Source organism: Bos mutus, chromosome 17 (genome assembly GCF_027580195.1).
Source record: "Bos mutus isolate GX-2022 chromosome 17, NWIPB_WYAK_1.1, whole genome shotgun sequence".
In the NCBI taxonomy this organism is placed as follows: domain Eukaryota; kingdom Metazoa; phylum Chordata; class Mammalia; order Artiodactyla; family Bovidae; genus Bos; species Bos mutus.
This window is the reverse complement of record NC_091633.1, coordinates 28,443,804-28,471,057: the sequence shown is the minus strand read 5'-3', so window position 1 is coordinate 28,471,057 and position 27,254 is coordinate 28,443,804. Positions and strand designations below refer to the sequence as shown.

The window sequence follows — 27,254 nt, the reverse complement described above, 5'->3', positions numbered from 1 at the left end:
ACTATGTATTCACAAGGACTCATGAGAAGTAGATAAGAGAATCGCTGAGGCAGGAACTCCTTTTGAGGGGCAACAATGATTTATGGAGACAACAAATCTGGGTCAGGGGGAACTGAAAATGCCAAACCTCTGACCTAATGCTTTTGTGAAAGTATAAAAGAGAATCTTAAGCTTGAAATAAATATTCAGTCCAAAAAAAATGAGAGGCTACATCATTACTCGCTGACACCGACCATCTCTTCAGGTTGATTCCCTGGCTGCTGGAGCTGGACTCCAGCACTTATACATGTTTGAATGAAGGATTCTTCTATAAAAGCTAAGAAAAAATTGCTAGGTTAAAGGCTAGGAATATTCTCACTCTGCACATATACTGCTTACTTGTCTCCCAGAAAGGTTTTATGAATTTTTGCTTCCATCAGTAGCCTAAAGAACACAGCACCGACACAAGTATTTGGGTCATTTCACTCCTTTTCTATGAACAGTGACCAAAGTATACGAATTTGAGGATGTAGGAGGCAGGGGGAGGGAACATGAATAATTAAACTACAGTTCTCTTAACAGTCTTAGTTTCTGCATGCCTGTCAATTGTTGGAATATCTTGCTATCCTGACTGTGACTCTCGTGCTTAAAGAGAAAAGACATTTTGATTCCATGCAATTTTTGCCTTATACAATCACTTAAAACCCAATTCTTATTTTAAGTTCATCCTCCACTGAAACACTAAGTAAACAAAAGACACATAATTTGGGGCGGGGTGGGGGTGGGGGACGGAAATACAAATATTTAAATGAGTACCTATTATGGGCCAAGTACTAGAAATAAAACAATTAACAAGTTAGAGTTCCCATCTTACAAAAGCTTAAAGTTTAGATGGTAAGATACATAATTAAATAGGAAATACTGTGAAAGTTTGAAAAGTATGTTAGAGCAGATACAGGATACAATACCTAAAGGATTAACAGGCCAGGTTAAGGTCCAGAGAGAATGAAGAGATGGAGTAGCAAGGGATGTGGCCTGAAAAGACAGGTAAAAGTTTGAGCATAAAAGGTCTTGTAAAACATTTAAAAGGAGGGAAAAGACAGTGGAAGATTTAAAAGTGAAAAGTAATATAATCAGATTAGTGCCTTACACTAATCACCCTGGGAGCAGTGTGGAGCACAGATGAAAGGAAAGCAAAATATATTAACAATCTTATTCATGCAGTATTGGTTGTTATTACAAAGTATCTGGAAGATAAAATGGATTAAGTATACATTATAATATATCCACATAGTCAAATACTAAGCTATTTGGATGAAATCAATGAAAGAATGAAACAGCATGCACTGACATAGAAAGATATGCTTTTTAAAAAGATATAGAATGAAAGCTATGACTCAATCTTTATAAAAAGGAAAAACCAAGGTGAAATATGCTGGGTGAGACTGGGCCTGAGTCCACAGCTTCTGGTGTACCAAGTTATTGGTAAGCCAAAACTAATACATAAATTCCAACCGCCATTTAAGCAGACCACAACTCCTTTGCTGAACATCATTTAAGATGATCTCCTCATGCAAGGACCACATGCATTTTGGGATCCTTTTCTAACTGCTGCCTGCTACTGCTATACCCTGGAGGGCTGCAAACACCTAATGAACAAAAGGAATATTTGGAGCCATAGCATGGATGCAGGTGCTCCTTTCCAGGAGCACCTAGAAAGGTTACGTAGGAAGTTAAGCATGAGCAAGCAACAAGCGGTGGCCTAGCCAAAAAGGATGCAAGCTGATTTCTAAACCCCACCCCAGGCATGGCAAGGAGAACTCACAGATATGCTACAGAAATAAGCCACAGTGACATGTGGCAGAGGCACATGGTGGATGCAAACTAACCACAGGGGCTTCTCCAACTCCTGCACATGGCAGCTGTGTCCTCAAGTAACCTTAGGCAGCAGCTGCTGCTCCTGCTGCTGCTAAGTAGCTTCAGTCGTATCCGACTCTGTGTGACCCCATAGACGGCAGCCCACCAGGCTCCTCCGTCCCTGGGATTCTCCAGGCAAGAACACTGGAGTGGGTTGCCATTTCCTTCTCCAATGCATGAAAGTGAAAAGTGAAAGTCAAGTCGCTCAGTGGTTTCCAACTCTTCGTGACCCCATGGACTGCACCCTACTAGGCTCCTCCATCCATGGGATTTTTCCAGGCAAGAGTACTGGAGTGGGGTGCCACTGCCTTCTCTGATTAAGGATTCATAAATATCTTAAATATACATACATCTGATTATAGCAGACTGAGTTGTGGGAAAGATATGCACAATAGAGTCTGTTGTTGTGTAACTTGCAACTGTCAATTGGCCTTGAGTGTATGCCCATTTGCATTCCCTTTCCTGACTGGTGGCGGATATAAACCCTATTTTGTACAGGGCAGAATCAAGAGGAGATGGGGAGAATAAAAAGGGAAGTCAAGAGGGCTTGTGGCCAATCCTTCAGGGCTGGCCTGTTCTCACATCTAGGGAGTGTACTATCCTCTGTCTGTTAAATAAAAGATCTGTCTGCTTGAGCTGTAACCAGTCTGTTGTCTCAAATCCTTGCTATGATGAGATAGGAGCCGAGAAATCCTGCCTGAGCTATAATTAGTTTGACATTCCAAATCTTTGTTATGATGAGACAAGAACCAAAGGAGAGAAATAAATGGACCTGACATTTCCAAGCTACGTGTGAATCCTATTAGAATATCCCTCATCTTAGAACCTGCTGGGATTTAATCTAGGCCCCTCTAAATTTTGTTTTCACTGGTCACAGCCCAGTATCAGCCTACCCTCAGCTCTGATATTTTCTGTCTATATAGCCATCATGACAATCTTCTGTATTCCTCATGCCACAGTCATAAACTCCAAATTCATACCCTTCTGGAAACTTTCCATGGTGCCCTCTGAGATCTCCCTGAGTGATAAAGAAAACTCCTTTATTCCTCAATAACTTCCCTACAAATTCCCTTCATTTCTTTGTATTAGCAAACTTGGCTACCCCCTGACAAAAACTCTGTGTGCATGCTAAGTTGCTTCAGTGGTGTCTGACTCTTTGAGACCCATGGATTGTAGCCCACCAAGGTCCTCTGTCCATGGGATATTCTCCAGGCAAGAATACTGAAGTGGGTTGCCATACCCTCTTCCGGGGTATATTCCTGACCCAGGGATCAAACCCACATCTCTTACATCTCCTGCATTGGCATTGGCAGGCAGGTTCTTTACCACTGAGCCACCAGGGAAGCTTGGAAAAAACTTACTCAACAACATTCACACGAAAGGGCTATTTATTCCCATGCACTCTGTATCTATAGGCTGTTCTAATCAATTGCTACCTCTTGTAAAAAAACAAAAACAAAAACGCCCAAAACGAAAAAACTATTTGAGACTCATACCAGCTAGTTACAACTTTCTCTCTTCTTTGTTGTTACCTTCTATTCAACTGGACTCTCATCATTCACTTAGACTTTCCTATTTGTTTTACTGTCTTCTCCAGAGGAGGCCTATTGGTAACTGGAGCACAGTGAGGTGGCAGGGGGAGGGGGAGGGCGGGGGGTCGCTTTCACATACATAGTCTTCTTCTCTAAAGCCTCTGACCAGTCTTTCATTCATTTCACTCTTGGTAGATTATCTTGGCATGAAATCTATAGTCTCATTTCTATATTCTTTCTGCTGGCCAAGAACAGGGGGAATGACTCATCTTGGCCATGCAACCTACCTGGGATAAGGAATTTTGTAACTGGACACATGTTTTCTAAGCAAAACTGGGGTACTGTTAGTAAAAGAGAAGGAGGAAACATAGCAATTAGCAGTTATCTGCTTCTCTGGGCCAAAAAGTAGTTCTTAAGGAACCAAACAAGCTGTATTGTACAGCTCACTCTTAAGACAGCTCTTGCTGCTGCTGCTGCTGCTGCTGCTGCTGCTAAGTCGCTTCAGTCGTGTCTGACTCTTGAGAGTCCCTTGGACTGCAAGGAGATCCAACCAGTCCATTCTGAAGGAGATCAGCCCTGGGATTTCTTTGGAAGGAATGATGCTAAAGCTGAAACTCCAGTGCTTTGGCCACCTCATGCAAAGAGTTGACTCATTGGAAAAGACTCTGATGCTGGGAGGGATTGGGGGCAGGAGGAGAAGGGGACGACAGAGGATGAGATGGCTGGATGGCATCACCTACTCGATGGACGTGAGTCTGAGTGAACTCAGGGAGTTGGTGATGGACAGGGAGGCCTGGCATGCTGTGATTCATGGGGTCGCAAAAAGTCGGACACGACTGAGCGACTGAACTGAACTGAACTGACTGATCCACGCTGTCCTTCTGACTGAGTTGGCTTCCTGGAGCGTTTGGCTATAACATTTCATGCATTGGCTGGGAAGCTCCTCACTATGAGGAGACAAGTCCTATTTGGGGCTACTCTGAGACTTTGAGACTCAGATCTTCTAGAGGGGGCAAGGCACCTCTCCCTTCTGGAAAGATTCCATTTCCCGAGGCCTGGATCTTTCATATTAGTGGGTAGTGAACAGCAGCAAGGGAGTTGAGCACTTGGGTAAGGAGGTTCCCACCCAGCAGGGTGGAAGAGGGGGCCTGATCAAACCCCTGGGAGGGAATGGGGAAGACACTGACTGTGACTGTTGTAAAGGAGGTGCTGTCCGCATTGTCTTGAGGTAAATTATTACCAGGCGATTGTGAGAGGGCTTTTGAAGGAAAAACTTGGGTGAATGTCACAAAGAAGGTGGTGTCCGCATCGTCTTGGGGTGAATTATTACCAGGCAATTGTGAGAGAGATTTTGGGGAAAGAAACTTGGTCTTTGTGTGCTCATATTCTGCCCTCCTCAAGAAGGTGTCCCATCTGTTGTGAAATTCTTGATCCCCTCAGAATTGTCAGGCTAGAAGGAGGGGGATACATAAGTGAGTATGAATTGGCTTTTCCGGAGATGGCCTGGAACATGGGATATTTAACCCATCTGTGTTTTCATCTGCACCTGATCAAGCCCACCAAGGTAGAACAGACTTAGACCATGTGGTGTTCTGGTTGGGCCATCCAACCAGCAGGTGAAGACACGCCGATCCCCCTTCTCCCTCTGGGATCCGGCAGGTAAGGCTCTTCTCACCCCAATGGCAATTTAAGTGTTTCATTGAGTGGAAACAGCAGAAGTGCATAGGGTACCGAGAACTTTGTAGACAGAACAAAAAGAAAAGGAAGAAGAAGGTCCAAGAAGGTAAGCAAGATGGGGGGAAGTGAATCTAAAGCAACTGTATTGGAGTGCATGATTAAAATTTTAAGAAGGGATTTGGAGGAGACTCTGGGGTGAAGGAAACGGCAACCCACTCCAGTGTTCTTACCTGGAGAATCCCAGGGACAGGGGAGCCTGGTGGGCTGCCGTCTATGGGGTCGCACAGAGTTGGACACGACTGAAGTGACTTAGCAGCAGCAGCAGCAGCAAAACACCACTTCCTGTTTTAGATGTGTAGTGCTAGTAGGATGGAGAAGGCAATGGCACCCCACTCCAGTACTCTTGCCTGGAAAATCCCATGGATGCAGGAGCCTGGTAGGCTGCAGTCCATGGGATCGCTAAGAGTCGGACGTGACTGAGCGACTTCACTTTCACTTTTAACTTTCATGCATTGGAGAAGGAAACGGCAACCCACTGCAGTACTCTTGCCTGGAAAATCCCATGGATGGAGGAGCCTGGAGGGCTGCAGTCCATGGGGTCGCTAAGAGTCAGACACGACTGAGCGACTTCACTTTCACTATGGGGTAAAGATGGTGCCTAACCACCTCCGCATACTCTGAGGTCGAATGGCCCACTATGGGGTAGGAATGGCCACCAGAGGGCACCATGTACTTCAAAATAGTGGAAGCAGTCTATACAGTAGTCACAGGAGAGCCAGGACACTCGGATCAATATCCATATATTGACTCGTAGCTATGGTTGACTCGAGATCCTCCTCCTTGGGCAAGGCTCTACATTCAGAAAGGGAAACGGAAAATATTAATGGTACAAAAATTGATGACAAAAAAGAAATTTTGCAGGATCCAGACAGGGACGATTTGCACCTTCCCCCATACTGGATGACCCACTGCCGTCCAATGCTCCATCTGGACCGGAGGCCACCTTGCCCAATCCAGGGCCTGCTGGGGCTCCCGCAGCTGCCCTCCCACCAGCTCCCCCAGAGATCATAGAGCTGCCATCTTGGCAAGCTCCAATCCCAGCAAAGGAGCTTCTAGTCAACACCCACAGGATTCAGCCCCAGACGAACCTCCTAAACTATACCCACCTCTCCCAGTGAGTACTGACAGGGAAGGGGGAAGGAAACACTGGAATTTAACAGAGGCTGCACTCCGCCAAGGAGCAAGGGGAAAGGGCTCCACTACAAATGCCCCTCAGAGAGCTTCAACAGCCCCAGTTCAGGGAGCAGACGGACATTACCACCAACCTCCTGTAGCTTGTCATTACCAACCGTTTTCCTCTATGGACATATTAAATTGGCAGAAACACACTCCACCGTACTCGGAGGAGCCACATGGCATAATCAGGCTGACGGAGACTATTTTTCCAACCCACTGTCCTACATGAGATGGCATAATTCAGTTGCTACTCTCCCTCTTCAGCACTGAAGAAAGACACAGGATCCATACTGAGACTAGAAAATTGCTATGAGAAATGGTCCCTGAGGGTATCATGAACCCACAGTGGTGGGCAGAATTAGCCACCCCTGATGAAAGGCCTGATTAGGACTATAACATAGAGGGAAGGAAGGGGTGGCTATTTTGCAATGTCTCAAGAGGGGGGCCCGAAAGCTTGTTAATATGGCAAAACCTAACCGAAGTAATCCAAAAGGAAACTGAAAACACCTACTGAGTTTTATGAAACACTATGCAAGACCTGTAGACTTTCAGTTCAGTTCAGTTCACTTGCTCAGTCATGTCCAACTCTTTGCGACCCCATGGACTGCAGCACGCCAGGCCTCCCTGTCCATCACCAACTCACGGAGTTTACCCAAACTCATGTCCATTGAGTCAGTGATGCCATCCAACCATCTTATCCTCTGTCATCCCCTTCTCCTCCTGCCTTCAATCTTTCCCAGCATCAGGATCTTTTCAAATGAGTCAGCTCTTCGCATCACGTGGCCAAAATATTGGAGCTTCAGCTTCAACATCAGTCCTTCCAATGAACACTGAGGACTGATCTCCTTTAGGATGGACTGGTTAGATCTCCTTGCAGTTCAAGGTACTCTCAAAGAGTCTTCTAAAACACCATACTTCAAAAGCATCAATTCTTCAGAGCTCAGCTTTATTCACAGTCCAACTCTCATATCCATACATGACTACTGGAAAAACCATAGACTTGACTAGACGGACCTTTGTTGGAAAAGTAATGTCTCTGCTTTTGAACATGCTGTCTAGGTTGGTCATAACTTTCTTCCCAAGGAGTAAGTGTCTTTTAATTTCATGGCTGCAGTCACCATCAACAGTGATTTTGGAGCCCCAAAAAATAAAGTCAGCCAATGTTTCCACTGTTTCCCTTTCTATTTGCATGAAGTGATAGGACCAGATGCCATGGTCTTAGTTTTCTAAATGTTGAGATTTAAGCCAATTTTTTCACTCTCCTCTTTCACTTTCATCAAAAGGCTCTTTAGTTCTTCACTTTCTGCCATAAAGGTGGTGTCATCTGCATATCTGAGGTTATTTATATTTCTCTCAGCAATTTTGATTCCAGCTTGTGCTTCATCCAGCCCAGCATTTCTCATGATGTACTCTGCATAGAAGTTAAATAAGCAGGGTGACAATATACAGCCTTGACATATTCCTTTTCCTATTTGGAACCAGTCCACTGTTCCATGTCTATTTCTAACTGTTGCTTCCTAACCTGCATACAAATTTCTCAAGAGGCAGGTCAGGTGGTCTGGTATTCCCATCTCTTTCAGAATTTTCCACAGTTTATTGTGATCCACACAGTCAAAGGCTTTGGCATAGTCAATAAAGCAGAAATAGATGCTCTTCTGGAACTCTCTTGCTTTTTCCATGATCCAGTGGATGTTGGCAATTTGATCTCTGGTTCCTCTGCCTTTTCTAAAACCAGCTTGAACATTTGGAAGTTTACAATTCACGTATTGCTGAAGCCTGGCTTGCAGAATTTTGAGCATTACTTTACTAGCGTGTGAGATGAGTGCAATTGTGTGGTAGTTTGAGCATTCTTTGGCATTGCCTTTCTTTGGGATTGGAATGAAAACTGACCTTTTCCAGTCCTGTGGCCACTGCTGAGTTTTCCAAATTTGCTGGCATATTGAGTGCAGCACTTTCCCAGCATCATCTTTCAGGATTTGAACTAGCTCAACTGGAATTCCATCCCCTATGTAGTCAATCACTTTTGTAATCTTTACGGCACCTATTGATGTAAACTACAATGTATAACCAGCTGACCTTTTAAATTATGAATCATGACTGTAACATGATTGTATCTCTCTTTAACATTTCCCAGGCTAGGCTTAAGGAATTTGGGGATGTGGGTTTGAGCATGTACACTTAAGGTATATAAGATTTTCACAAAAGTCGGTCGAGGTCCCTGGCTAAAGAGGAAATCTGTCTCGGACCCACTGGTGTAATAAACTGCACTCCACTATCCATGTTGTCCTTCTGAGTGAGTTTGCTTCTCGGAGTGTTTGGCTACAACACAGCATTTGTATCTCAAGCCTACCCTGATATCAGACAAACTCCAAAAGGCAAATGGAGTATTAGCCATGACCAGCTCACAAATAATTGAGATTGCTGATAAGGTATTCAGAAACAGAGATGTGGAGGCAGAAAAGGAGGCTGATGAAGAACAGAGAGAAGGTAACAAGAGAGCCGACCAGAGGACCGTGGTACTGGCCACAGCCTTGGGAAGACCCCTCCCTGGGTCTTCCCCCAAACCTCCACCCTCTCTAAATTGGGGTTGTTCTCCTGGCAAGCCTCCTGCAAGGAAGCCCAGGACAGCCCTGCAACCAAACCAATGTGCCTGATGCTAGGGCTTTGGTCACTGGAAAAATTAATGCCCCCAGAATAACAGAGGAAACGAACTGGTATCGGCTGTTATAGGGCTGGCCAGACTAGAGACTGAATAGGGGTGCCAGGGCTCAAAGACACAAGGTCCCTTATGAAGAACCCGTGGTAAAACTAAAAGTGGGGGACCAAATTATTAACTTTATGGTGGATACTGGAGCAGAAATGTCAGTGGTGACCAAACCGGTGGCACCCCTCTCAGAAAAGGCCAATGCTATAGAAGAGGTAACTGGGGAAAAGCTGATCAGACCATTTAAATGTTTACCCTGGAAATGCCAGATGGGGGGACATCAAGTGACTCATGAATTCCTGAATGCCCAGTACCTCTGCTGGGAGAGACTTGTTGTCTAAATTGGGGGTACAAGTGACCTTTTCCCCCCAAGACAGGCCCACTCTCCGGGTGGGCTCAACCACCTATTTACTCTCCCTCTCAAAAACCCCTAAAGATGAATGGAGGTTGTATGACCCTCTGGAAGGGAAACCAGATGGGCTAAACAATCATGAGAGAGAGAGCAGATCTGACAATTCCCTGAGGTTTGGGCAGAATATACCCCGCCCCACCCCCCGCCCTGGCGGGGCTCACCCAATATCAAGCTCCGGTAGTAGGAGAATTCAAACCCAATGCCATATCAGTCAGGAAACGTCAGTACCTGCTACCTCTGGAGGCCCGAGTTGGCATCTTGCCACATATTAATAAGCTATGACAGGCGGGCATCCTGATTGAATGCCAGTCAGCCTGGAACACACCAATCCTACCTGTAAGGAAGGAAGGGGTCTAGATTACAAGCCTGTGCAGGACCTCAGACTGGTCAAACAAGCAGCTGTAACCCTATACCCCACTTTTTCTAACCCCTATACCTTGCTCAGCCTCCTCTCACCTAGTGCTAAGATCTATACTTGCCTGGATCTAAAAGACGCATTTTTTTTTTTTTTTTGTATCTGCATTACTCCAGTATCTCAGCCCATTTTTGCCTTTGAATGGGAAGATCTAGCAGGGGGCACCAAATGACAACTCACTTGGACTCACCTCCTGCAAGGATTTAAGAATTCCCCGACCATTTTCAGGGAGCCTTGGCTTCCAACCTGGACTCATTCCACCCAGAAAGGTTTAGATGCTGGCTATAATAGTACATAGATGACCTGCTGTTGGTTGCAGAGAATAAAGAGGCCACCCGGCAATGGCGGGGGAAACCGACTGGCAGATAGGGCCGCAAAACAAGTGGCTGAGGAATTTGGAGGCGCTGGGGGTGGGACTGTTAAGACTCTTGTGCTCTCGAGAATGCCAATGCCGGAGTTAACTTCAACTCTCCCACAGTATACCCTGCCCCAAGACCAGCTGGCAGAAACAGAAAGGGCCACCAAAAGTGAAAAGGGTTTGTGGGAACTGCTGGATCACAGGCTGCTAGTTCCCGAGGCATTAGCCCCTTCATTAGTGTCTCAGGTACACCAGACTACCCACTTGGGATGTGACAAAATGTAAAAATTAATTTGGAAATATTTCTTAATACCACGGCTTTCTTCCCTGTGTAAAATGGAATCCCAGAACTGTTCTGCTTGCTCAGAGGTCAATGCTGCCCCGGACATAAGCAGAAATCTCCAGGAATACAGTTAAAGGACACTGTGACCTTTGAACATTTAGAAGTGGGCTTTACTGAGATGAAACCCTGCCAACATGATCGTTATTTACTGGTCATGGTATGTACCTTCTCAGGATGGGTGGAGGCCTTCCCCACCTGAACTGAAAAAGCAAATGAAGTGGCTTGCTGTCTGCCTCAGGAAATAATCCCCAGATTCACGTTCCCACCAAGTATATGATCAGACAATGGCCCTGCTTTCATAGCTGATTTAATTCAACTGGTATATAAAGCTCTAAATGTCAAATGGAAATTACATACAGCATATAAGCCCAAGTTCCAGAATGGTGCAAAGAACTAACTGAACCCTTAAAGAAACACTTTCAAAATGGATTATAAAGACTGATTATTCATGGATGGACTTACTTCCAGTGGCCTTGCTCAAATTAAGAGTGACCCCACATTCCCATGGTTATTCTCCTTATGAAACTGTCTATGGGAAACACACTCCCATAGTAAGACAGGTATTAGCAAATTTGCCACAGGTAAGAGGGGATGGGATTTCACAGCAAATGGAACAATTAAGTAAGGTAATAAACCAGGTAACTAAGTTTGTCCAAGAAAGGGTGCCGTTCCCCCTTGGGGAACAGATTCATGAATTTGTGCCCAGTGATCAAGTGTGGGTCAAGGACTAGAAGTATGATTCCTTGGCCCCACACTGGAAGGGTCCATACACTGTTGTTCTAACTACACCTATAGCAGTTAAAATCGCAGGTGTCACTCCCTGGATCCATCACACAAGGGTGAAGAGGACATACCACGCAGACCTGGAGGATGCTGAGTGGACTGCACAGAAGGACCCCACTGATCCCCATGAAACCAAGATCATCTTAAAAATAAAAAAGTAAAAATGAAGCTCTGCAATCAACTCCTGATACATGGACTTTCCTGTATCATCTTGGGACTAACCATAATTTCAACACAAAACATTTTTATCTCATGGCACATTCCTATGCGAACTTCCATAACACTTCTAACTGTTGGGTTTGTGGGGCAATGCCTTTGTCAGTAATAGATAGATTCCCTTGGTGGGTGTCTCCCCTCCATAGAGAGGACTTTAGCCCCCTCTGTTCCTTTTTGAGACAACAAAGAAACAACAATCTCTTTGGTAACTCACCATCTGTCACTTCTTTCTTGGTATAAACTGAAATCTAATCAGATTGATCAAGGCCATGGGGTGACATCTGAAGTAAATGCAAGCTTTACAGAAGTGACAAAAGCCTATAGTTTAAGCCTATAGTTTTTACTTAAAAAAATAGTAAAGATAAGAACTCTATGGCCAATAAAAGGGGCCAATCCATCAGGTACTTTGAACAACTTTACCAGATATGGGGTGAATATTTTTGGATGACTCCAGAAAAAGCCCAGCCTATTGTCCCTACCCCTATCTGCTGGGAACAAAGGGAGCAAAAGATTGGATTTGGTGACTATCCCATAGATCCAAAAGAATTGAAATACATGGGATACTTATCTTCTGAGCAATGTAACCAAATATTAGAGGTCACCTATTGCCAAGATTTACCAGCTCGCTGGCCTGGCTCAGACTGGAAAAACAACCCTGGGATCCGATGGGTGGCCCCTAACAACATTCAATGGCTGTGCGGGTCAAATTTATGGTCTTGGCTTCCAGTTGGTTGGGTCGGCCGCTGCACTTTAGGATTTGCCTTTGCTCATGGAAGTATTAAGCCATCCTTATAACAAGTCCCAGTAAATTTGCTGTATTTACATGTGTGGTGGGCAAGGTATGTATTTCAATGGTATGATTATCGAGCTGCCTTGTTCATACCATCTATAGGAACAACAGATACTATAATTAAAGTAGAAGCTCTAACTAACTTCAAGAAACAGGCCCTCCTGGACAACACAAAGGCTATCCAAGCTTTAAATGAAGAACAAATACAAATAAGAAGGGAAGTGATTCAAAATTGGATGGCTTTAGACATACTTACCGGAGAAGGCAATGGCACCCCACTCCAGTACTCTTGCCTGGAAAACCCCATGGATGGAGGAGCCTGGTAGGCTGCAGTCCAAGGGGTCGCTGAGAGTCAGACACGACTGAGCGACTTCACTTTCACTTTTCACTTTGATGCATTGGAGAAGGAAATGGCAACCCACTCCAGTGATCTTGCCTGGAGAATCCCAGGGACGGGGCAGCCTGGTGGGCTGCCGTCTATGGGGTCGCACAGAGTCGGACACGACTGAAGCGACTTAGCAGCAGACATACTTACAGCCACCCAAGGAGGGACCTGTGCTGTAATTAAAATTGAATGTTGTGTGTATATTCCTGATTTATCTGGCAATGTATCAGCTGCTCTAGATAACATGAAAAACCAGGTAAAATCTATGTTTAATGATAACCCTCCTTTTTGGACTTCTGTTTGGCCATGGATAAAGGGCAATTGGTGGAAGGCTATGTTAATCTTGTTGTAGTTGCTCTGTTAATTTTGTTATGTGGACCTTGTATTCTCCAGTATATTGTCTGGTTGGTGTCGCTGAGATTGGCTGCATTCACCCAAATATATGCCAAAAGAGCTAATGTACAATACATCCCTATGAGTGATGCTCATACTAGAAGTTGAGAGCATCAAGGAGGGGGAATGAAAAAGCAAAGGAGCAGGTTGCCCTGACTGGACTGAATCTATCTTTAAAAGAAAAGGTACTCCATCTTACACTCTTGGCAAACTTTGGACTGCATACCTGGGAAGCCATAGAGATAAAATGTCAGCGGCTAAGCAGGTCTCCCAGGTGGATAAAAACCAGGCCAAGCAGACCCTGTAGCTAGACCTCCTGGAGCCAGAAGGAATGCAACATCCACCACATAATCTTAATAATACTTATTGATGTAGACCAAATTGTATGTCCAGATAGCTTTAGAATGTAAATTCATGGCTGTAACCTGACTGTATCTCTTACTAACATTGTCCAGAGTGGACTTTGGAGAATCTGAGGATGTGGGCTTGGACATGTACACTTTGGGTATAAAAGGTTGTCACAAAAATCGGTTGGGGTCCTTGGCTAAGGAGGAAACTCTGTCTCGGACCCACTGGTGTAATAAACTGCACTTCAGGGGACTTCCCTGGTGGTCCTGTGGCTAAGCCCCCAAGCTCCCAATGCAGGGGGTCTGGGTTCAATCCCTGGTCAGGGAACTAGATTCCACATTCCACAACTAAGAGTTCACATGCTGTAACTAAAGATCCCACATGCTGCAATTATAAGATCCTGAGTGCTGCAACTAAGAGCTGGGGCAGCCAAAATTAATGAAGTTAAAAAAAATAAATAAATACATAAACTGCACTCCACTATCCACACTGTCCTTCTGACTGAGTTTTCTTTCTGGAATGTTTGGCTATAACACCTTGACCAAATCCCTTTTCAGCAACTTCCCTATGTTTCTCCTACTATCCAAATTCGTCCATGTTTATTCTTTACTTCCTCATCCTTTATCATTAAACTCATCCCAATCTACCACCCATCCTCAATATACCATTCAGTATTTACACCTAGTTCAGTTCAATTCAGTCGCTCAGTTGTGTCCGACTCTTTGCGACCCCATGAATCGCAGCACGCCAGGCCTCCCTGTCCATCACCAACTCCTGGAGTTCACTCAAACTCATGTCCATCGAGTCGGTGATGCCATCCAGCCATCTCATCCTCTGTCATCCCCTTTTCCTCCTGCCCTCAATCCCTCCCAGCATCAGGGTCTTTTCCAATGAGTCAACTCTTCGAGGTAGCCAAAGTATTGGAGTTTCAGCTTCAGCATCAGTCCTTCCAATGAACACCCAGGACTAATCTCCTTTAGGATGGACTGGTTGGATCTCCTTGCAGTCCAAGGGACTCTCAAGAGTCTTCTCCAACACCACAGTTCAAAAGCATCAATTCTTTGGTGCTCAGCTTTCTTCACAGTCCAACTCTCACATCCATACATGACCACTGGAAAAACCATAGCCTTGACTAGACAGACATTTGTTGGCAAAGTAATGTCTCTGCTTTTCAATATACTATCTAGGTTGGTCATAACTTTCCTTCCAAGGAGTAAGCGTCCTTTAATTTCATGGCTGCAATCACCATCTGCAGTGATTTTGGAGCCCAAAAAAATAAAGTCTGACGTTGTTTCCACTGTTTTCCCATCTATTTCCCATGAAGTGATGGGACCAGATGCCATGATCTTAGTTTAACCTCATAGTAGCATTTAAACAACTGATTTTACCTTCCTTCTTCAAACACTAATTTGTTCTGGTTTAGTAAAATTCTAGTTTTACTTACTTTAGATATAGGTCTCCTTGGTCCGTGGTAGACATTCTCTTTTCACACTATCCATTTTCCCTGTGCAATTTTAGTAACCTCCACAAAACCCATTACCCAGTCTATCTCCTGATGTTGCTAAAATTGTATCTCCATCCTAGACATCTCCTCAGGTCCAGATCAACATATAAGCCTGCTCATCTAATGTCTCATATAACATGAGTAAGACAAATTGTAACTACTGCTTTTTACTTCCATCATAAGTTCCTCTTTCTGTATTTTGTTTCTTAATAAATTAGAGCTACTCTGGTCAGTATCTGTAAGACCAAGTAGCAAATCTCAAGGGTTCACTCAGCATTTAAAATCAGTAACTTCCCCTTTACTTGAAGACTCACTGGTTTTCTCATGCTGAAATGTTGGGATTTCCTTCCTGCTTCTCTGACACCTGCTTTCAATGACCTCAGCTCCATCCACTCTACACTAAGCCCAAAAGTTCTATCAACACATCATTTCCATTCCTCCCTTTTCTATGGTATTATCCATTTCCATTCCTCCCTTTTCTATGGTATTATCCAAATTTGTACAGTCAGCATAAAATATTTAACTACAAACCTTGTGACCTTTGTCTTTAAAAAAAAAAAAAGACAGTAAGATTACTGTATTGACTCTATTCCAATAAGCTTATTTTTCTCATATAAAAATATGTCCAAATATAGGCAGTGTAGTGCTGGTACAACCATTTGAAGATATCTTTGTGAAACCAGGATCTCTCTGACATCATCCTTATTTAGGCCATGCTTGTCATCCTCCTGGTCACAAGATGACTCATTCAGCTTTATGAGTGCAATATCCAAAGGGAGAAGACTAGGGAAGATAGAATGACAAAGTGCAAAAGGCAAAGAGAAAACACTAGATAGATCTGTCCCCAGTAATACTGTCTATATTTGATTCATCAGGAATGAGGGGAATGGCTCCGCATGGCAGCAAAGCTGCTGAAAAGAGTTCTATAATTAGACGTGTTGATATAAGCTAAAATAGGATTGCCAGTAGGGAGGGATGAAGTGAATATTCATTTGGCTACTAGCAGTATCTGTCACACCAGGCCAGAAAGCAACTCTCAAAAAAAAGCTAGTAAAGTAGTATCATATAGTTCAGATACTTTGAACTTAATACAGTTAACTTAAAAATCAATAAGGTAACTGCAAACATATTAAAAATACATGATTTTAAACACTTATGGATCAAAAAAGACTTAATGTCATAGTGGATATTAGACAACACTTAGATTTAAAACAAAACAAAACAAATTATCATAGACCAAAATGTGTTATATAGCTAAAGGTGTGTTTATAGGACTATTGATAGCCTCAAATGCTTATTTTAGAGAACAAACACTGAAACAATGGCCATGAAATCCACCTTAAGACAATGAAAAAGGCAGCCTCACATTCTTAACTGTTACAGGGTTTCTCTTCCAGTATGAATTCTCTTATGTATAATAAGTGAAGAACTCTGACTGAAGGTTTTTCCACATTGAATACATTCATAGGGTTTCTCTCCAGTGTGAGTTCTCACATGTCTTCTAAGAGAAGAGGAAACACTGAAGGTTTTCCTACATTCCTTACATTCGTAGGGTTTCTCCCCTGTATGAGTTCTCACATGCATTTTAAGAGATGAGAGACCACTAAAAACCTTCCCACAGCCAGTGCATTCATAAAGATTCTCTCCAGTGTGTATTTTCTTGTGAACTTTAAGGTGAGAGCTTGTGTTGAAGGCTTTTCCACAGTCATCACATTCATAGCGTTTCTCCCCACTGTGTATTCTCTTGTGCACTATAAGGTAAGAACTTGTGCCAAAGGATTTTCCACAATGATTACACTCATAAGGTTTCTCTCCAGTGTGAGTTCTCACATGAACCTTAAGAGATGTTTTTTGACTGAAAGCTTTTCCACACTGATTACATTCATAAGGTTTCTCACCAGTGTGAGTTCTTACATGTCTCCTTAGGGTTGAGGAATCATTGAAGACTTTCCCACATTCTTTACATTCATATTGTTTCTCACTCATGTGACTTCTCTTGTGCAAAATAAGATTAGAAATCCTTTTGAAAGTTTTTCCACACTGATTACATTCATGTTTCTCGTCAGTAGGAGTTTGCTCCTGTTGCTCAAGGGATGAATGATGACAAAAGATTTTGTTTTTATTACATTCATAGGAATTCTCCACCATGAGAAAATTGTTGCATATAGGAAGCATATTATTATGTTTGAAGTGTGTATCACATTTGCAATATGTGTACACTCTCTGTGCTATTTGAGTTCTTTCAAGATGCCACAGAGTTCTGTCAAATTCATGACTTTCAGAGAGCCTCTCACTTACAGAGATATTTTCAAAATTGTTTAGGATTGGATTATGCTTCAAACACTCAATATTTAAGTAACATTTATGGCAATGTTTACTGGTAGAAACTCTCCTTGAAAAAACAAGTGTTGATCTAAGTTTAGAGTTTTCCTCTAATTCATGATAGTCAAACAATCTCTCCTGAGATGCTGTCTTCTTTTGAGTAAATGTCACTTGCCTCAAAATTCCCTCTGGGATCTTGTGCTGTTTTCTGATTCTACCACATTCCCAGTCTTCTTTTAATGTAGAAGACCAATCATCCATTGTGAATCTTATTATTTTCATGCCACCAGATGATTTTTCACCCAAAATATTCTGATTAGAAGTTGACTCTTTGGTTTTGAATTGAATCTCCCAGTCTGGACAGGTGCCTTGGGGAATTCTGCTTTTCACAGTTCTTATGTCTTCTTGACCCGACAGGGAGATCACAGGCTTGCATAATTGATATTCCACTAAGGTGAGATTTATATAGTTTTCCAACATCACATCTCTGTACATACTTCTCTGAGCAGAGTCCAGCATCATCCACTCCTCCTGGGTGAACTCCACAGCCACATCTTTAAAAGACATTGGTCCCTGTAACCAAGTTGCTGGGAATCCTGGCACTATCCTTTCCCCCTTAGTATTTCTCATATAGAAACAGGCAGAGTCCTGTGCAGGCAGAGCCCATATTGAGGATAGGTCAGTGGCCGCCATCTTGAGCATCTGAATGTGACATCCACCTGCACAACAGGGCTGAGAGATCTGGATACTTTTTTTTGTTTCTCTGGTCCAATCAGGTCAGGAATGCATTTCACTGGGTGTCCTCCCTGTAGCCAAAGAGGCAGGTTCGGGTAAAAGAAGAAAGGTAAAAACAGGGTTCCATGGGAGGCAAGGTAAAAAAAACAAACAATTGTAGACCCTCCCCTGTACCTTCCAGCAAGGTCTCATCAATTTAAAACATTTATTGGGATTTGTATTGATATGCAACATAGTCATCTTTGGCCCCCTTCTAGAACTGCTGCCTTGGTTATTTATACTGGCTTCTCCTGTAGACTACTACTGAGCTCTGGGTAGAAAAACAAGATTTTTAAAAATTGAAGTCAAAGAGAATCAGTTTAAAAAAGGCACATTTTCTTGAATTTCATGCATACCTTACTACTTTTTCAGTTCACTGTTTAAAATAAAAAATAATTTTCCTGCTAATCACAACTGTTTTAGGTAAATTTATTTATTGTATATGTAACTAGGTATTTACCTAAACAACCTCACACGTAATTAATAGGACTAATGATTTGGCTGCTACCCTACTTAGAATTTTATTGGAGTTGTTAAAGGTAAACGTGACTTTGAAACAAATGTTCATTTGATTACCTTCAATTTAATCTCTGTCCCCAAAGTCCATATTTCCTTATGATAATTCATTCTATCTAAAACTTGAATGGGATTAACAAAGAGGCATGAACTATGTTCTAAGTTTTGAGACTGAGGCCTTTAAATTTCAGATGGTACAATACTTCCTGAATAATTTTTATAATATAAATATTGAAACAACTGACACATTGTGTGAATAGAAATGAGGAATGCTTGGAAACTTTAAGGATCACAACAAATCATGCAATAATATATTACGCTAATATTTTTACAAATCTCACTTTTTTAAGGTTAGTTGATAACTTTCAAATATAAGACTTCTATCTCAGTATTATACTCTAATAGAGTTCAAGTTTAATGGACAAAATTAGAGAACTCACATTTTTATTTAGACAAAGATCTTCAACAGGTAGATTTTATGTACCTAATCCAGAAGTGTACATAAGACTGTCATTTTAATGTAAATCATATAGAAATATACATCTGATTTGTTCCTTGCAGGTATCCTGAGTATCCAGAACACTCCCCATCATACATGCCCAGAACTGACTCAATTAACAACTACAAACTGAAATTAATCACTACCATTTAAAATTGAAACAGAAGTCCAGTATCTATCCCAAAAGATTTTGAGCCCAAAACTTTCAAGGGAAAAATCATTTTACCAAATAGAAGAAAAAAATCTGTGCTTCTCGAATTACTCATGAGACTAGTAAAATCTTCCAAGGATAGTACAAAAAAAGATTAAAGTGCAATCTTAATTATGAACATTGAAAAAGTTCTAAGTAAAATATTAGTTAATTGAATATGGCAGTGCATTAAAGTAATAATACAATGTCACATTCAAGCAGGGTTTAACCAGGAATGCAGGAATGGCTGAAAAGCAGAAAAACTATTATTGTTATTATAATGTCAGGGTATAATGAACACTCTTGTATCCATCACTCTTGTTTTGAAGCAGATCTGTCTGGGAATGATGTATTACTCATAAATATTTCAGAATTTATCTCTGAAATTAAAAACTCCTAACCAAGATATTATTATCACACCTATAAAACTAGTAATAATTCCTTAATGTCAAATACACCAGGCAGTCTTCAAAATTTTCTGTTATCTCATAAATGTTTAACTCCACTCCCACCTTGTTTCTTTGACTCATGGTTGAAATAACGTTCATACAATCTTACATTCTTTAATTTAAAGTTTGCCACAGAGAAACGATATCTCATTACTGTGATACAGCTCAGTAACAGATTAAGGTGTGCGGACAAAGGATGTCACAACAAAGGATGTTGTGGCTTTCAAGCCATCCAGCCACTACAGCCACCCTAGACTATGTATCCTGACGGGATTCAGCATGGAGAAACACAGGATACTGACCCTAGATAGATAAGGCGCATAGCAAAGGAATAATTACAATAAACTCGGACTCTTGCATCTTCCCATACACAAAAAGTGCTAAATTCATTAACCTGAGATATCTAGTTTTCTTTAATTAACAGTATTTTTTTGATGTTCCGACTACCAGTTCTTTCTTATAAAAACTCCTATATATCCTGGCTCCTCCCTTCTCTTTGGAGCAATCTCTCAAAGCTATTAAGAAAATTCACAGAATAAAATATAATTCTCAACTTTCAGGTTGTGTATTTTTTTTCAGTTAACAGTTCTGGCAACCAACTAAGGGACCCAGAGTTGACTTCTCTCCTTCACATGAACTCTACAATGAGCCAGAGTCTTAGTACAGGCCTCCTGTGCCCATCTGCCTCTTCAAAGAGTTCAAATGAATATGGTGAATCTCTCTTGCTTCTCCTGGTTCTCCCAACTACTTGCTGATGATACCGCATTTTATTTGAGGGTGTACAACAGGTACTTGGCTCACCAGGTGAAAGATACTAGGGGCGCTTGGTTGACAGACACTATGAAAAAGTTACCACTGCCACCACCCTACTTCACATACACAGTTGGAAGATCCTGGGGGACCCAGGATGAAAGACAGCAGGATTTGTTCAATTGAAAGACACTTTAAAAACTAAGAAAGACACTGAGTAATCTGGGCTGAGTGGTTAGGTAGGAGGTTGACCTGATGTTTTTCCTCAAAAGGCTACCTTAGCAAGAATTTGTCAGAATAAAAGTGAAAACATTGCAATAGCTTTCAGCTCTGAAGAAGGGACATCTCAGGGCCAGCAATGGCTTTCTCAGGCAACTGAGAAACTTGCAGGAGTGCTAAAGGCAAATCTTCATAGTGTCCAGCTATCCCTATAGGGAAATCCATTCAATTTAACTTTAAAAACTTACTCTCCTGGGGACAGAAATAAGAACTAGACACTATGTGATCAAAGCACCATGATGGTCTTCTACTACCAGAGGGATAACTGAAACACATTAGAGGAGCAGAGAAGACTCTAGGGTAAAAACCTAGAGGAATTAAGCTCATAAGCAGCACACTGGTCCACCACATAATTTCACTGGCAAATTTTATCCTCAACAAATTCAATTTTAAAATGGGAAATAGATTCTCTCAGGTAAGCTAGGGGAATCAGAAAGCCAACCTCCAACTAACACCCTAGCTAGATTTATGTACATACAGAGCTCATACTTGCAAGAACCTACCTAATTGGGGATTAAAGGAAATCTCACCCTGAAAATGACTATGATGGGGCCCTTTTTCTGCATACACAGTCAAGTTAGAGAAAGTTAGCTTGATAAAACATCTTTTCAGAATTCTGACCTTAACGATAAAAGCCCTTCTACGGTGAACCTGCATTTCTCTTTCCTGTGTCTTTGAGACTAAATGTTCTACCTGTTCTTGTGTGGTATATGTGTGTGTGACTTGAGAACTTGGTCTCTGCCATCCAAAAGGCACACATATCATGTTCATTTGATGACAAATATCTGTCTGACTGTACCAACTGTTTGGGGCTTTTTGCCATCTTAACCTTCATTGTGTCAGTCTGTACAATGAAGACCTTCACTTTCTTAAACTCTTTTTGGGAGTAAACCTTCTGGGTCTTGCTTAGGTGGCATCCTTTACACTGTCTTGTAGGGAAGCCTCTTGCATCTTATTAGTTTGGGTCACTACTATCATATATTTCATTAATGGCCAGATGATGGAGCCATCAAATGGAAGAAACTTCTAAACTGGTAAATTTTTAGAGAGCTCTCATTATAAACAGTTGTTTTCTTGGTACTTATGGGGGGAAATAAACCACATTAAATGATGGAAGAATTATAAAATTATTTATACGCACACACACACATAAAATAATTAACCTAAGAACTCTTTTAATTTAAAACAAACAAAAAAAAACAGTTTGCGAAGTCTTATTTGTGGCCTCTGCTTCCCCTCAATGGATCTTACAGATGCTAATAAAAACAAATTAATGTTAATTAGGTAAGTCAACAGGAAATTTTAAAAAACTGAAGGAAAGTCTACAAACTTTTTCCTAACAAGGGGAAATTTTAAAGTGACTCATCCCCACAAAGATAAATCTCTCAGTGGTTATTAAGAAATGGGATAAATAAAACAGACATTAAGGGAATTAAAACAAAAAGTTTTGATGCAATACTATCTCAGGTTGGATGGGCCAAAGGGACACCCATTGGTCCCCAACATTAAAGGGCCCCAAACAAGTCCACCTTATTTACCCTGAGGCAGGAGATAGATGGCCCTCAGGGCAAACAATTGGAGTTTCATTCTCTGTGGATCCATACTCCAAGATGAAAACAGCAGGACAACTGAGGAGGCTGGGCCTTGGCCAGACAAAAGATAAGTGACCACTTATTTTTCAGTCTTAAAGTCAGGAGGATTCCCCAAGTACACAAACACAGAGAAGTTCCTTAGGGAACAAAAACGAGGGGGCGCCATCCCATAGTAAATGATGCTAACTACCCATAGGCCTCTGCTGTAACACCCATCTTGGCTAAGAGATGCATGGGAGGATCCTGAGACATACCAAATATGTACTCCAAATCAGGCAAATCAAAAAGGACTGACCAAAGGAAAACCAGAAGAAATGCCCCATGTAAGTGATTTAAACTGCCCCAAGGGTGCAACTCTCTGAGTCCACCCGTGTGTCTATACACAAGTAATGGATTCTTTTTCCTCCTAATAAACACTTTACTTGTTTCACTACTTTCCATCTTTGTGGCATTTATTTTCTGCAAAGCTGAAACGCCAGGGCCTTGCCACTGACCACTGGTCTAGTCCCTAGCATTCGGTGCTCTCAGTGCCACAACTCAACCTCAATCTCTGTCCAGGAACTGAAGCTGTTGCAGCCCAAGGCCACCGAGACCAAACCAAACACACACACACACACACACACACACACACATAAAGGGCTGGAAAAAATTACACTGAGATAGCTGACCAACAATTACTTGGGGCAACAGGCCAGTTAACCAAGTTAAAAGATTGACAAAAAAAGGCCTGAGTCCCTTGGTTCAACCCTTTACTAGGGACCCCAGAGCATTTGACATAAAATAGATAAAAGGTCAGGGGATAAAAGAAGGCAAAGCTTCCATGACTCCTTGTAAGACCAAGACTTGTTGATAGGCTTCCTTTACTGTTGGGGACCAATTGGTACTATGTCTCCTGCTTGGTACTTTTATTATAAGACAACATGTAGATATGCCCCTCAAGAAATCTTAATTAAACTTACTAAAGGAAACCAATAGAGTCATACAATATAAAGTAAAAACTGGGACCAATATTCAGGGGCTGCTGCTGCTGCTGCTAAGTCGCTTCAGTCATGTCTGACTCTGTGCGACCCCATAGACAGCAGCCCACGAGGCTCCCGCGTCCCTGGGATTCTCCAGGCAAGAACACTGGAGTGGGCTGCCATTTCCTTCTCCAATGCATGAAAGTGAAAAGTGAAAGTGAAGTCACTCAGTCGTGTCCGACTCTTAGCGACACCATGGACTACAGCCCACCAGGCCCTCCGTCCATGGGATTTTCCAGGCAAGAGTACTGGAGTGGGGTGCCATTGCTAACAAAGTTAATAACAGATTTTGTTCTGGGTCTAATCTGTGCACTCAGAGGGCCTTTATTGAATGCCTTACTCAAGCTTTTGAAGACAGTGAACCCTAAAGTTCTATGAATAGTATACAGAACTCTTAATTTTCAGTTTATTTGGAAATCATCTCACCCCAAATCTGATTCATAGCCCACTTAAAGGTTTATTAAGGACAAATAGAAATCTTAAAAAATGTTTCCACAAATAATAAAGCCTTAATCATCTAAGCAAGTAAATTTAATTTATTCCCACTGTTAATTATAAACTAAATTTATATTGTAATACCTCATTCAGAACTAAGTTTTTAAAGTGATGCTATGAGATCTCTAGACTGTCTGTTTATATGTGTGTGTACACATTATACATATAGATGTCTCTATCTTCAGAAAATATTATCAAAATTAAACTTATAAAGAGTTCTATTTAACTGGCTTATAAGTAAGCACTTACAAATTAAATATTTCAAAATATAAAAAAAAACTGGTCAGGATGAATCCCAGGCTCACATGATCTAGAGGAAATACTCAATATTAATTAACATTCAGTATTAAAGCTAGCTTATAAGCTTGCTGGTTTATTCAATATAGACAGGTCTTATTTTTGTTGTACCTAGGTTTATTGAAGGTCAATATGTTCATGTTATTTCTGTTGCAGATTTGTCAGCAAAAAATTAACTTGGTAGGATGGTATTTTCATAACTTATAAAAGTAAATGAGGTAAGAGTTTTCAAGTGAACTCTTTAGGAATAATTATATATCTAAAATAGTTTCTCCTGATTTTTAGTAACTTGAGTTTTTCTAAGTTAAATGATGGGAATTCATTAAATAGCCAGGTCATTTCAGGTAAGATAAAACACATGAACATTAATTGCTTAAACAGGTCTAAATTTACCTCCTTTTGTCTCCTTATGAGACAGAAACTAAAGATGTTTGGGATTTTTAGACACATGTCTTGTAAGACACTGAAGAAAGAAATCAGAAAATACATGTTACTAGGGGTTATGGAAAATTCCAAGTTTGCCAACCAGGAAATGCTGCAATAACAAACAGTTCACAACTACATGCTGCACGTCTGTTTTCCCTAGAGATTAAGGTTTGAAGGGTTAAAACTGAAATATAATTAATAAATATTAAGGAAAGCATTTTAATGTGCAAGGGGATTAGAATTTATGTTTTCGGTAAACGAAGGTATGAAGAATAGAAGTGAATTTGTTGGGTAAATAAGGGTGATTTTGTCCTGTAGTTGGTTATTTCTTGATAAAAAAAAATACGGGACAACCTAATATGGATACAGAAAGTTTTGGAAAGTTTGTAGAAAAGGAGCCCCGAAAAAGTAGTTTTGTATATGTCAAATTCTAACTAAAAAGAGTTCTTTTGACCTTTAGCCAACTCTGAGATGCTTCAAAGGAGCCCTGAGACATCTGACAGAAGAATATTAAACTAGGCTTACTTGGTATGTTGAATTACTTGAGAAGCATTGTCGGGTGATTGGAGATAAATCTTAGGTTATATTGTATCGGTAAATGTCATTAATACAGATATTCCAAAACTTATTTGGCATTTCTAAAAATATGGTATGTCCTGGTATAATGTTACCAGTCATAATTCTAGTTATTGAAATGCTTTGTGTCACAGAAATACGCAAGTTTCTTGGCAACTGCCTTGTAATTAGAACTTTGACCATGTCATTCTAAGAATACTTTTGTAAACAAAGATAAAACATTTATCTTTTTCTCTCTACCTGATCCTTCCATAATTTGGCTTCTCCAGCTGACTCCAGATGACTTGGCCTATTATGTCAAGATTACAACTAGTTATACTAATCATTGTTTTAATTTGCTCTCTCTCATTTTCAAATTATTTATGCCTTGTGTCTCTGTTTGCTATGGTATTAATGTTACCAGTTGCATTATATTCTGTTTTACAAGACTGTTGTCTCTTGCATTACAAATTGTGTTACTAGGCCTCCAACAAAATTAATATCTCAAAACAGTTAATCATATATATAACTCTACACATAATTAATGTAATAGTACAACTCCAAATATGGTTAGAAGCAACAAGGGAAAACGTCTACTGGATCATAATAAACGAGTAATACAAGCAATCCAGAGAATTTCAGACGATCAACAGTGTCTAATCAAAAAAAAAACATAAAGTGAAAAAGTGAAAGTGTTAGTCGCTCGGTCCTGTCCCACTCTTTGCAACCCCATGGACTGTAGCCTGCTAGGTTCCTCTGTCCATGGAATTCTCCAGGCAAGAATATTGGAGTGTGTTGCCATTCCCTTCTCCAGGGGATCTTCCCGACACAGGAATTGAACCTGGGTCTCCTGCATTGCAGGCAGATTCTTTACCATCTGAGCCACCAAGGACCAAACAAAAATCCTCAGCACATCAAATGGCCTATCAACAGAATCTTTTCCTGATTTAGGAATGAGAGCCTTCCCAGCACAGTGGACTAAATTGGTCATGCAGACTTCCCCAATGATCCAGTGATGAAGACTCTGCATTTCCACTTTAGGGGGCACAGGTTCTATCTCTGGTGTAGAAACTAAGATTCCACATGCCACGACATAGTAAAAAAAAAAAAAAAATTTTCATGAAATGTTATGACCAAGAGGAGGCACTGTGTTACAAGAATGTCATTTGCCATATCAGCAAAGAATGCTGCAGCCTTCAGGTGATCTGGCCACTGCAGATCAGCACCCTGAAGGGATTCAGGATGGAGAAACATAGGATACTGTCCCTGGAGAGTGAAAATCCTTATCAGAGGAATGCTTTCAATAAGCCCAGACTCTTACATCTCCCCATACATAGAAATGTGCTAAAAAAATTAACTTGATGTTTGGTTTTCTTTAACGTAATTTTGTTTTATGTTCTAACTACCTGGCTTTTGTCGCAAATCTCCTGTATATCCTGGCTCCCCCTTACCTCTTGGGAAGGTTCCTCAAAGCTGAGAGGCTGCTCCCTGGCTTAATTGCTCAACAATACACCCCCTAAAAAAAACATAATTCTCAACTTTTAGGTTATGCTTTTCTTTTTTTTTTTTTCAACTGACAGGTGTTAAGACAGACTGAAAAAAAGCACCAGAATAAAGTAAGAAGTACAAGCTGGACACCTCTGCTCCTCTCACTCACGGAAGAAAGTCAGACTCTTCCCCAGCGCCTGGCGCTGCTCACCCCAAAACACCCACCCCGAGCCTGAGTCCGTCCCAGGAAACCCGGGCCGCAAGAACGCCGCCCCCTACCCACGGCCGACAGCCTGGAGAACCCGCCAGCCCCTTGTCCCCTCTCCCTACCGCATCTCCTTGACGTCCGTGAGCCTACGCGCTCACCTGTCCTCAGGGTTCACGGCCCTCGGGTCGGAACCACCAGGCCGCGGTGAAAAGGAAGCAGCGAGCACGAGGTGCAGGTAGCCGAACCTATGCTCTCAACCGAGAACAGCAGGGCAGAGGCGCGCGCTCGCCTGGCCGCGGAGCCAGGGCCAGGACTACATTTACCAGGAGCCCCCGCGCCACCCTGCGGAGCGTCTCTGGGTTTTGCGTTCGGATAACGCTTCTCGGCTGGTCGTGAGTGGACG

At 41.8% G+C, this 27,254-nt stretch overlaps 1 protein-coding gene across 1 annotated transcript; it reads right to left on the bottom strand.

The window, feature by feature from the left end:
* Positions 1-5,993: 5,993 nt before the first annotated feature.
* Positions 5,994-27,151, bottom strand: ZNF891 (zinc finger protein 891). The gene is made up of 2 exons (XM_070386401.1): positions 26,974-27,151; positions 5,994-18,120 (listed from the first exon to the last, which is right to left on the bottom strand). Exon 2 carries the CDS (start codon positions 18,014-18,016, stop codon positions 16,370-16,372), a length of 1,647 nt encoding a protein of 548 aa, XP_070242502.1. The 5' UTR covers positions 18,017-18,120; positions 26,974-27,151; the 3' UTR covers positions 5,994-16,369.
* Positions 27,152-27,254: the final 103 nt, after the last annotated feature.